This window comes from Cenococcum geophilum (assembly GCF_001692895.1).
Source record: "Cenococcum geophilum 1.58 unplaced genomic scaffold K441scaffold_85, whole genome shotgun sequence".
Lineage (NCBI taxonomy): Eukaryota > Fungi > Ascomycota > Dothideomycetes > Gloniales > Gloniaceae > Cenococcum > Cenococcum geophilum.
This window is the reverse complement of record NW_027137643.1, coordinates 231,556-242,900: the sequence shown is the minus strand read 5'-3', so window position 1 is coordinate 242,900 and position 11,345 is coordinate 231,556. Positions and strand designations below refer to the sequence as shown.

Sequence of the window (11,345 nt, the reverse complement as noted above, 5' to 3'; positions counted from 1 at the left end):
AACCTCGCGACTTAGAAGCTCTAATTTACTAAGATTAGGCGCTAGATTAGGAACCAAAGTATCTAGTACGTTGTCGTTAAATTCGCTATTCTATATATTATTACCAAGCCTAATAGGTAGATAATTAATAGTAGAAGTATAATTGCTTATAAGAGCTAATATAGCCTACGGTCTAGGAGGGGGGTAAGCTCTTAGGTTACTGGAATTAGAATCTAGCTTATTAATAAAAGGCAGCTAATCTAATATAGAACCATTCTTAGGTAAGCTAGTAAGCCAGTTACTATATATTTTAACATCACGGTAATCCGGATAATTAATCTTTAGAAAGGAAAGCCAATGTACTATAATAGAGCGCCTTACGGTATACCGCTTAGTAAACTATTAACTTAGGTATTTGCCACCCTCTACTACTATAGGCCTTACGACCAGTATATCAAGTTTAAAAGGTAGCCGTAGTAGCTACCTCTAAGTCTTTAGTGTATTCTAGCTAAAGCAGCAGACGTAACTAGTATAGCAATATTACTGGCCGCGTACACGCACGACTTGTAGATAAACGTATACGTGCGCAATTAGAAGCTCCTCCACCATAGTAAGTATAGGTAGGAAGCTAGGAACGGGCCCCAGATTAAGCTCGTTGCCTTTACTAAATAGGGAAGAAAGGGCTAGATTCTTAAGGCTATAACGTCCCTAATACAGGCTTTATATATACTAATATTATTACCCTCTATAGCTAGGCCCATTTAAAACCACTACTCCTTATAACGCCTACACATCTTTATACGTTTAGCTTATAGCGCACTCTTAAACTTCTTAATTTGCTCCTAATTAACAGCCAAAATAGGTAGTATACCCATAGTCGGAGCTTGCCCTAAAATAGGTAGTATCGATGCTAGAGTAGGTATTGCCGTTAGAGAAGGTATTAGAGCCTTATCTAGTGTATATAGTGGAGGAGTCTATAAGTGAGCTTTACCCTACTAATTTAGAAAGCGGTGCTCCCGTTGTATTACTATAATTGCCCTCCGTCGCTAAGCAACTTTAGGGGTATCTTAACTATTCTGGCCGCGAGGTAAAAAGGCGTTCTTAGTACCATTTCTAGGTGGAGCATTTGGCTAGCGCTTTATAGAATAAGTCTTAATAATAGAACCTAGCTCCGTAAGAGCTTTCCGCTTATTTAAACTATATTTAGAGGCCTAAAGAAGTAAGTAGAAGTAGAGGTAATATATAGGGGAAACGCGCCTTTAACTGACATAACTGGTATAGCTTTAAAAGCTTCTTTAAAGGGCCGTCTTTAACAAAGTTAAAGCGGGGCTTATAGATATAGCACTTGCTACACTTAATTACAGCAAAGTCTGCCATATTTACGGTATATATAGTGGTATTAATAGAAAAGTCAACAAAGATATTAATAAAAAGGTATTTTAATGTTCCAATATTTTAAAGTTTGTCACGTGAATTCTGCCACGACTTACCGCGCGTAACTTTTTTTTAACCCAATCAGAAGCTGGCTTGGCAAAGTTTAAAATCTGGGATCCGTAAGTATAGACCTCGTAAACCCGGTCAATAACGAAGGCTTAAAAAATATTGTCACTTTACGAAGTATTTTAAGCCTTTGCTATGTAGGTGTAGGGTCCCTTGCAAAGTGGCTTTTTTATGAACGATTTTATGCGAATCGACGAGCTAGGGTGTGTACGACGGCGTTAAGCCAGCTGGTGTTGATCAAGGCTCAATCGACAGCTTCAACTTCCTGCTCAGGCGACTTAAGCAAATTTGCAAGGATTGCGAAATCCGTCTAGGTGCATGGCTAGCGTCAGCTGAACGTCAATCCGAAGGGCGCCCTAAAATATCATGCACCTAAATTAGCGGAACCACTCCACTTAATTGCTGGGAGCTTTTTTACCGTTTCAACTACTGCAAGCCAATTCCGGCTCGGCTGTGAATTATAAAGCCAAATAGCACCTCCACTAAATATCTTTTTGTGATACTTGTAGATCCTTCGACTTAAAAGTGCCTGGTTTTTTCTCGAAAGCGCCTGACCGTTAGACTAGCCAAGAAGAGGAGAACTAGGAAGAACATCAAGAAGATGAGGTAGAGCTTAGGAATGACGACCTGAAGGATGACAAAGAGATGAAGCTCGCAAAGACAGATGAGTATGGGTTCATACATAACGTATTCGGTAAGCTAATGGGCCACGCAAGCTAATGGGCCACCTTAAAACCCCACCAAAAATTAGAAAACTCATACCTTAATATCTTAACAACCACTTTATAATAAATTCTAATAATTTAGATTTAGACTTTTATATATACTTTACAGCTTCTATTAAAGTTGCATAGTAAATAGTTGAGTGGTTTTTAAGATATTAAAATTTGGGGGCTTTTAGGGGCTAAATTAAGGCCAAATTACTATATCTTAAAAACTACTAAACTATTTACTATGCAACTTTAACAGAAGCTGCAAAGTATATATAAAAGTCTAAATCTAAATTATTAGAATTTATTATAAAGTAGTTGTTAAGATATTAAGGTATGAGTTTTCTAATTTTTGGTGGGGTTTTAAGGTGGCCCATTAGCTTGCGTGGCCCATTAGCTTACCGAATACGTTAAGTCTATTCCCAAGAGACAGGAAGCTTAACAACTACTGGGTTTCAAGAACAAATTCTTTCGAAGCGCCGGGGCGCAGGGCCAAACAGCAATATACAGAGGTATTGTAATCTGTGACCGATTCGATTCCATCGCAAAAACTTCGGTGTCGAAGTACCATTGCATATATGGCTAGACTGGGGTTCACTGGAAGCATAAGATCATCCTTCTCTCCGAGAAGATTGGCAGGAGTGGCTACGGCCATTCGGTTATGTGGCTTGGCGCACTACATTACGCCGAGAACCAATTAGACTACCCTGGGGAGGCACGGAGAAGCCGAAGCAGCAGATATATTATGGTGGATAATGCTATTGCTCCTAACGCGTAGTCAGATTACTCGAGAAAATGTGTTACCGGAGTTTGTTTGTTGGCTGACAGAATACAAGGAGAATAATTGGGAAGGCCCCGTGGATTCCTTAAACTGGTGTCTATACAACATTCTCTTGGTAAAATTTATTGGTGACGTAGCGTACAGAATCGGTCTCGGATGAATATACAACGAATCTTGGACAAGGGCATTGCACCTGGGCTGTAGTGGAAGGAAACCACACTGGGGTAGTGTACCAGATAATCGGTCGAGAGGCAAACAACCGCGTTTGAGTGAGCACCTTTTTTCCCTTTGAGTATCCACTTGAGTTCTTCAAAATAAGGAGTTTAACAGCTCGAGTCTCGGGATCCAGCAGTTTCTGTCGGAGTGCGCTGAAGTCCAGGCTAATTGACATAGAATTAGACATGTTAGTAATTGGCACTCCGTAATCTTATGTGATATTGCTAGAAGTTAATACGAAAAACCCTCATAGCCTCACAACAGGTTCAAAAAATATACTGAGAGAGATATCATTGAAGGAATTGACAATACATTGCTTCAACAATCTTACTATTCCACACCTTCTAGTGTGATTCCGTACTGGGCCCGAGGCAAGTCATCATCCAAGAATTAGATGAGGATGGCAAGCATCGTCGTACATTTGGTGGAGATTGTGCTGAAGGTGTAGGAGAACGCGCTCTTTTTGGAATGTCTTCCGCGACATGCTTGCCAATCCTGCAAGCATCTTCACCCCCTCGCCTTTCGCAGCAGGACCAAATGAAGCCCTCTGGATACTCTTCTCGATTCTCGTCTGTGTTCATTATTCCATGACAAGGCTCGTCCCAGTCGTCCCAAGTATCGTGCTCGTAGTCGATTTCAAGCCCACCTAGAAGCAAGTCAGCGCTAGAGAACTACTGCTGACACGACGAAACCATAACTATACCGTCATGCCATTCACAACTCTCCTCTCCGTTCTCTGTGGCGTCGAACTCTTGCTCGCATTGCTTGCAGGTAGCGTACCGCACACCCACGTATTCCTCTCTCTTTCTCTTCAAGGACGCACCATTGACGCTGTTTTTAGAGCCTTTCTCTTTACTCCCCCTGAAATAGACACTATTGCTCTCCTTATTGTGCTTCTCCAAGTCACTTTCTCTAACAAGGAGCTCGTTACAGACCAGGCGTAGGGCGGCATCAGACTGCCTGCAGATTTTCTCGAGAGTAAGACGGAGACGATCAATATTCGCAGCGTCGAGGGCATCAAGGACGAGTTCTAGGGAAGTCATATTGGCCGTATTATCGATATTTAAGGGTCGTTGACCTCAGTTGTTTGGCGTCACGACACACGGCATCGCGTCTATTCGGCTAGGACAGAATAGGAAATGCTTGTCTGTGCTGTGATTAAGACTTGCAGGTGATCACTGAAGAATTATTTTCTTCGCATTTTCTATTCGGAAGATGAAGTGAAGGGTGTAATGGGTTAGCATATTGTCTTTTAAATACGTTTGGAATGAATAATTGGTGATAACAGCAGGATGCATCTAAGAAAACTATGTATAACCGACTGATTGCCAGAACGTTCCATGAATTACATGTGCACCCGTTTTAAGAAGCAGACCAGAAATCTTTCTGTCTTGCTTAGATATGGAGCTTGTGGAGAGACGTATTCTAGATCCTGGGCGGCGCTGGAGTTTTTTAGCCAACCAGCTCCCTAGATTTGCTTCATCATAGAATTGGACCTGAATTAAACCAAATATACAATGCTCAATTGCCTCGCTGTCTAAAACCATGCCCTACTGTACAACATTTCCCACGTAGCGAACCTGGATTTGCCCAAAAGCTGCTTCGCATTCTTTCGATTGTCCATTATCGCGACCGCTCCCGGAAGTTTTTACACCATCTACGGTCTCAGAACTCGCAATCCATCCTTCGATGGTGTCGCAGCGTGCTTGAATGACTACATTGTGAAACCTCATTAGCATGTGAAATTCTATACCTTTAAAAAAGAGTGACGTTGGATCATTCGGCGTCTGTAATAAATGTAGGCTTACGCTATCGCATTCTTCCCACGCCCGTCCAGCGCCGAAACCTAATCCGACGTATGCAGGCCATGCGCGGCGCTTGAAGAGGAGGACGGAGAAGACGATACCGAATGATAGACCGAGGCCGGAGCGAATGAGCATAGAGGAGAGGCAGCGATCCCACTACGTTTTAAAAAGATGTTAGTATTGTTCGCTTGCGTAGATTGTGTAGCTAGATATGCAAGACGAGGAAAATGAATATGAGCTGGAAAGTCATGAGATATTTCGGGTGGTAGGTATGGTTGAAAGTGTGCATCAGTGTGCTAGCTGGCTAATTAATAGCAGCAAGATAAATTACTGTGCAAGCTAACGTGCTCCAATTGGGTTGTACGGGGCCGTGAAGATAATTATACCTTCTCATTCAGCAGAGCTTCGCTCATCGGCCGGCTTGTCCGCGCGACCGGCGCTGTAGGTGTGGTTGAAGATGAGTCCGACATGGCTAATGTGTCTATGCCGGTCAATTGATTAAATTGCACCAGGCAAGAAGGGTATATGGAGGAGTTCGAGAGCTGATCGAAGAGCTGTGATGTGTTGCTATCCCTCGGCGTTGTTTAACGGAAGTTTGAGGTTTGGGATGCTTGGCGTTGGTGGTCCCTGCGCAACTTTTCTCAGAATAACTACAACAAATTTATCACCGCCACCTGTGGGGACTGAGAAGCTAGACTAAAGAGCTGTCGCAGCTCTTTGGTGGACGGAATGGCCCCGATAGTTCAAGTTAGTGATTATTTACCTTGATAACAAGTAATATTCTAATTGTTCGTAGCCGATTACTACTCCATCGCTACAAAGACTTCTTTCCCTCGACAAGGACTTTGAAGACTTGAACAAACAGATACGCCAAGCTGCGCAGATAATCGGACTACCAGGTAGCTGGTATGAAAGTGCCACCAAAACTCAGCCTCAAGACCTCCAAAGAGCACAGAACCATGCTAGAGCTGAATGGGTATTGCGGTGGATACAGGACAAACTGAGGTCAAAAGAGGTTGTTGGAGTTCAAGCTAGGGCAAATATAAGAGCATGGAAATTGCTAGAACAAGCCATCCTTCTGGTGCCTGTACCGAATGCCGCAAGTCTACTAAGAACTGCTGATTATCCTGGAATACTGGAGAGAGCTTTGGAGGAGAATTTCGGGGAAGAATTACATGATAGAGTCCCACAGAATGCGTCTTGCCAAAACCTTCTCTCTGGACTGGAGGTTTCAGAGTCTAGTGCCACAGCGGAGGAGCACCCGAAGCCGTCGAGAAAACGGAAGAGACCTGTTTCTGGAGACAATACTCCCACAAAGAAGGTTTCATTAGGGAAAGCTGGACTAGATGATCTTTTCGTGGCTATTTCCAGAGTCCTTGAAGCCATTATTGAAAGAACAAGATCGAACGACAGGGAAGAACAATGTATGGTTGCAGAATATATGAAGATGGTGCTCCGGGTTCGAACGGCGCAGGCTGCAAAACTGTTGAGGTTTTGGCTGAATGCAATCCATACTCTTCTCGTACATGGACCGCACGATGGAAAATCAGTCTTTTGTGCTCCCGATGATAGCCTCAGACTCTCTTCCATTCTCAGAATATGGGAATTGAGGACGCTTGACTTTGATGATGACTCTGGAGCATCCGCTAATGCTTTCTCCACTGAGTGTCTAATTCCCACGACTGTGCTATTGAATTTAGTGAGGGACGGAAACACATTTTCGAATTGGGAAAGCCATGGAAATCAAAAGAGGGATTTCTCTCTCACTCAGAGAAGGGCAGTTCAGCTCCTAGAACAGTTATTTGCAAGACACGTTTTTGGACCCGCTCGAATAGCGTTTTTTGCAGACACAGCTAGCACCGAGAATACTTCAAATCACCTCGGAGCTCTCAAGGCGAAGAAGCTGCAGGGCTATCTGGATCCTTTGTACATTAAATTAAGTCAAGCTGCTAGCTTGGAGCGAATTCCAGGATCTATACCAAAAAGCCTTGAATCGCTTTTCCGTGCAATTCCGCAACTACTCGAAATAGCCATCCGATGCTCTCCGAGACTCACACCTAAAAAGAAGAACGCTGAAATGCCGTGGATACAGGCAGCCTTCATTGCCCTTGTGGAATGCTCCGGATGCCCATTACATCAGCCAGAGTTTCCTGTGGCAGGTCTCTCAATAGCAGCTTTATGCGACCTACTTGCAGTTATTGCAAGCCAAAGCCTATCTCTGGATTCGACTATCCTCGAGGAAATTTTCAGATTTCATTCTGGGATGTTCAGATCTTTCCTCGAAAACGGAACGGTTAGGTGGTCTTTAGTTGCGAGATTAATTACATTGGACCCTGATGTTTTCCTCCCTAAGCCAAATGCCAACACCATAGCTCCAGGAGACAGCTCTTTAGATCTTTCAATACTTCTTTTCAAAGAAATCTCGGCATTTCCGGTTGAATATCTTGACTTTACGGGAATACCTCGCTCCTTTATAGAACGTTCAAGTTCTCATGGAATATCTTGACTTTACGGGAATACCTCGCTCCTTTATAGAACGTTCAAGTTCTCATGATTTCACAGAGCTTCTCACTCGATATGACTCTGACGGCCATAGCGGTACCGTGAGGACTGCTTTCCAACAATCGATCATAATCCCTCTCATGAAAGCATTCGCTCGGAATCGGAATCTCGTTGGCTTCATAGCCAAATGGCACACGCAACTCAGTGAAGGTGCGAGTATTACTCGCGTATCCGCTGGGAACCAAGGACAGGGAAAAGTCAATAGAAGATCTTCTGTTTGGGAAGACGAGGAACTCTTGTATGCTATGACACCATTGCTTAGGAGCTCATTGACCCTATCACAAATCTCAGGCTTGCTTGAACAGCATCGGCTCCACTTATCCGCCCTCCTAAGTGATATTGAGGGTGGCTCTAGGTCTGCTTCGCCGCTCCGAGCTTACGGAAATGATCTCAAGAGCGCCTGTGGCAGCATAATTGTAATTGACACTCTACTCGGTTCCATACACCATGATGAGACTGTTGAGGGGCTTAAATCCCAGCTAGATCTCCTTCGCTCAGATATTGTCGCCTTACTCGAACACGACCGATTTAAGGGCGATGTAGATACGGCAAGAGTATGGGAATCGTTGTCACGTATTTACACCTTACTTTGGACTATAGGTGTATTTAATGGTGATGACCTAACCTCCAGTGCCATCCAGCTCGCCCAGAAGAGCATTCCCGCGACGAAATACGAAGACAATCCATCAGAGCATGAGGACATCAGTTTTAAATGCCACGCAGGCATCGAAGCTTTCATATTTATCCTTACGGTCTGCAACAACTTTCGAAACGTGCCAGCCGTGTTTCCGTCCATCCGTGAGCAAGTTAACCGAGCCCTCTCCGCCCTTTTGCCATTCATTGCTCCTCTGAAAGACAAAGCCAAAAACGACGAGATGTCATCAGCCTATTCAAATATAAAGGTCGAGCCTCTTGCGGGGAAGAACGAATTCTTCCGGGACATGGAGGTCTTATTCGGGCGCTTTCCTATTTTGCTTGAGTTAGTGAAAAATATCCTATATGGTTGCGTTGACTTACCATTGCAGGTTCGTTTCTCCAGATGCCCGTGCATACTTGTTCCTCTCCTTATGTTCCACTGTACTTGGGGGTACTTCAAAGATTTTGAACGAACAACTCTTGCAAGGATGTTCCGAATACGTATTTTCAAACTTACACTCCGATGTTAGAAGTAAGTGATTTATCTGCTTGGTTTGATAAATTCTTATGCATTATAGATGACCTCCTATCCGCGTTCTTTGCTGGACTAGACAATAAAGGACTTGAGACGGTTGGAGCTGACCATAGAGAACATGGTCCATTTGCCACTTCGGAAAAACCATACTTTGACGCTCCATTGAAAGCTTTGTCACGAAAGCACCGAGAGGCTGTGTTAGACCGAATTACAGAGGGCATTCTAGAACAGGAAAATACTAGCTGTGATATAATGCAGGCTCACTTTGCTCTCATGGCACAGTTAATGGAGACTCCAAACGCAACTGCTAAAATTGTTCGTGGCCTTCCTCTTCTACGGGTCATCTAATACTAACAAAATAGTCTACTGATCCACAATGCCTCTTCGGCATCGCCGCTCGCCTTGATGAACAACATATCAGCTCCGATGTTGGTGTTCTGCAAGTCTTTGGAACTCTGGTTCAAAGAACCCTGAGGTAGTAACAAGATCCTGGAAATGAAGGCTTAGCTAACATCTGCATCATAGGCACATCCTCTCTGAAAAGGAACGGGAGCGTAGCAAGCAGTTTCTGAGAAAGTTCGCTGGCCGGGTGCAAAAGCTTGCTGTCGGCGATATATCTTCGTCAGACTATACTGTGAAAATGGGCCTGCTCAAAGCTGTCATGACAGTCGTAGGAGATGCCGAAACAGTTCCTCAAGAATTCCTAATGGCAGATGTTTGGAACAAATACATAGCAACAGCTGCCAGAGCCTTAACGGCTTCTAATGCGTTGACGCTACTCAAGGGCGGGAAAGCTGTTTCTTCAAATTTGAAGCTAGATATCATTCTAGATGCTTTGACAGAAACCCCGCTTCGGATTACTGCGGAAGATCCAGGCATTGGTGAGTACCCCTATTACAATCACTTACGTTTACAACTGACACTGTTCTAGAAGAAGCTTTCCAAGAAATACAATTATTCCTGTCTACATGGATGCTAGGATATTCGGCCACTCCAAACCCCACTCTATTTGAGACTCGTACTTTGATACTTTTACATAAAGCCAGTGAGAGGTTTAAGATTTCAGACGCAGATCCCGACGTCTTCCTGCAGGTATCTCGGATGATATTGCGATTAGGTTTGATTGGCCTTTCTTGTTTGAGAATACAGCCTAACTATCTCAGATATTTCCGCCCAAGAATATCGAAAGGTTCTCGATGCAGTTCAAAACGCTCTCATGTCATTCGATATTTCGACCAAGCTACAAATCCTGCCGTCGTTGCTCCCAACTGAAAAGGACGAGGTAGAAATGGGATCTCTTCGCATTCTGCACGCTTTCGTCTCAACTTTAAAAAGTAAGCAATCCAGGTTATATAGATCCTTCAATAGTATGTTGACCATAAGCAGGTGTTTCTACGGAAGACCCAGAGCAAAAGCAACAGCTTTCCGCTCTCCTCCCAACCCTATGCAGCCATCTCGCAAAAACACACGATATAGCCAGCTTCAACGCCCTCCTCGACAACATCCAAACCATCCTCCGCGACAAAGTATATCCCTCCCAAACCCCAACCGCCAACATAATCCCCAAATTCTCCCTATATCAACCAACTAACCACCCCTAGTCCTTCCTCATCACTCAACACGGTACAGAAGCCCTCCTCGCCGCCCTAACCACCCTCGCCACTCCCACCGCGCCCTCCCTCCCCCCAACCCACGCCTCCGCCGTCTACACCCGCCTCTGCCAAACAACCCACACGCTCTTAACCCTCCACCGCGCCCGCCTAGGCGGCCGCTTCCACCTCCTAATGCCGCTCCTCCAAGCCCTCCTCTCCTGCCTCTTCACCCCCAACAACACCCCCTCCGCCCACCACCACTCCGCCCCGCCCCGCCCAACCCCGCACCCGCACCACCCGCCCTGGCTCTCCCCCACCTCCCCGCTCCCCCCCCGCCGCAACCGCCTTCACCCGCATCCTCACCGCCTTCGCCTCCCCCCCCCCAGCGCCGTCGCGCCCCTCCGCCAGCGCGACCGCGCCGCCCTCACCGACGCCACGAAGCGCGCGCGCGCCCTCGCGGCCCTGCATGCGCCGGTGCTGCTCGCGCATTTCTGCCGCTGCGTGCTGGGGGGCCGCGTGAGGCCTGAGGTGAGGGCAAGGCCTGATGCCCGGGGGTTTGGGCGGTGTTGGAGGGGGTTGGGGAGGAGGGCGGGAGGGCGGTGGGGTGGGGGTTGGATAATAGTGCGCTGGCGTTTGGAGGGGAGTGTGGGGGAGTGGAGGAGGGGTGTTGAGGGGGGTGGGAGGGGGGACAGGTAGGGAGGGGAGGGGCGATGGCTGGGGATTGTTGGTGGGGCTTTTTGGGAAGGCTGGAAGGTATCGTGGCTGGTGGGAATTGGCTGTTGTTAGTCGTGCGCATTGGTTTAGTTGGAGGGGCTGGTCGGGATAGTGGGGTTTTTTGCTCAGGGCGGATGTTGGAGAGGACTTGAAGGTGGAGAATGAAGACGTGTGCCTAGTCCTGTTGGAAGATAGAGTTGGCATTGTAATTAAATAGTTATTTATAAGTTATGAGTGGGCTGGACCATCAAGCTGCTGAACCCACACAATCTCAGTGAATACATTCCGCCGCCTATCATCGTCGAGAGGTGAGAG

At 45.8% G+C, this 11,345-nt stretch overlaps 3 protein-coding genes across 3 annotated transcripts; 1 reads left to right on the top strand and 2 right to left on the bottom strand.

Annotated features, from left to right (window-relative positions):
• Positions 1 to 3,668: 3,668 nt before the first annotated feature.
• On the bottom strand, positions 3,669 to 4,205 carry K441DRAFT_423609 (uncharacterized protein; the record flags this gene model as incomplete). Its single annotated transcript, XM_067641564.1, has 2 exons — positions 3,669 to 3,832; positions 3,890 to 4,205. Coding segments are annotated over 2 exons (480 nt in total), but the record flags the coding sequence as incomplete, so codon positions are not given.
• Positions 4,206 to 4,434: 229 nt separating this feature from the next.
• Positions 4,435 to 5,738, bottom strand: K441DRAFT_354045 (DUF543-domain-containing protein). Its single transcript, XM_067641329.1, has 3 exons — positions 5,378 to 5,738; positions 4,995 to 5,147; positions 4,435 to 4,900 (listed from the first exon to the last, which is right to left on the bottom strand). Exons 1-3 carry the CDS (start codon positions 5,459 to 5,461, stop codon positions 4,844 to 4,846), a joined length of 294 nt encoding a protein of 97 aa, XP_067496989.1. The 5' UTR covers positions 5,462 to 5,738; the 3' UTR covers positions 4,435 to 4,843.
• On the top strand, positions 5,721 to 11,012 carry K441DRAFT_682566 (uncharacterized protein; the record flags this gene model as incomplete). Its single annotated transcript, XM_067651594.1, has 11 exons — positions 5,721 to 5,738; positions 5,788 to 7,284; positions 7,469 to 8,532; positions 8,579 to 8,721; positions 8,768 to 9,039; positions 9,087 to 9,199; positions 9,250 to 9,605; positions 9,656 to 9,841; positions 9,888 to 10,058; positions 10,111 to 10,250; positions 10,326 to 11,012. The coding sequence occupies 11 exons, from the start codon at positions 5,721 to 5,723 to the stop codon at positions 11,010 to 11,012; spliced, it is 4,647 nt and encodes a 1,548-aa protein (XP_067496988.1).
• Positions 11,013 to 11,345: the final 333 nt, after the last annotated feature.

Bases quoted from the DNA above. Each gene is read 5' to 3' on its own strand.
- K441DRAFT_354045 (XM_067641329.1), bottom strand. From the start codon at position 5,461: ATGTCGGACTCATCTTCAACCACACCTACAGCGCCGGTCGCGCGGACA. The intron at 5,148-5,377 runs GTATAATTATCT...TTTAAAACGTAG, and splicing joins AAGCTCTGCTGAATGAGAAG to TGGGATCGCTGCCTCTCCTC. The intron at 4,901-4,994 runs GTAAGCCTACAT...TTCACAATGTAG, and splicing joins CGTGGGAAGAATGCGATAGC to TCATTCAAGCACGCTGCGAC.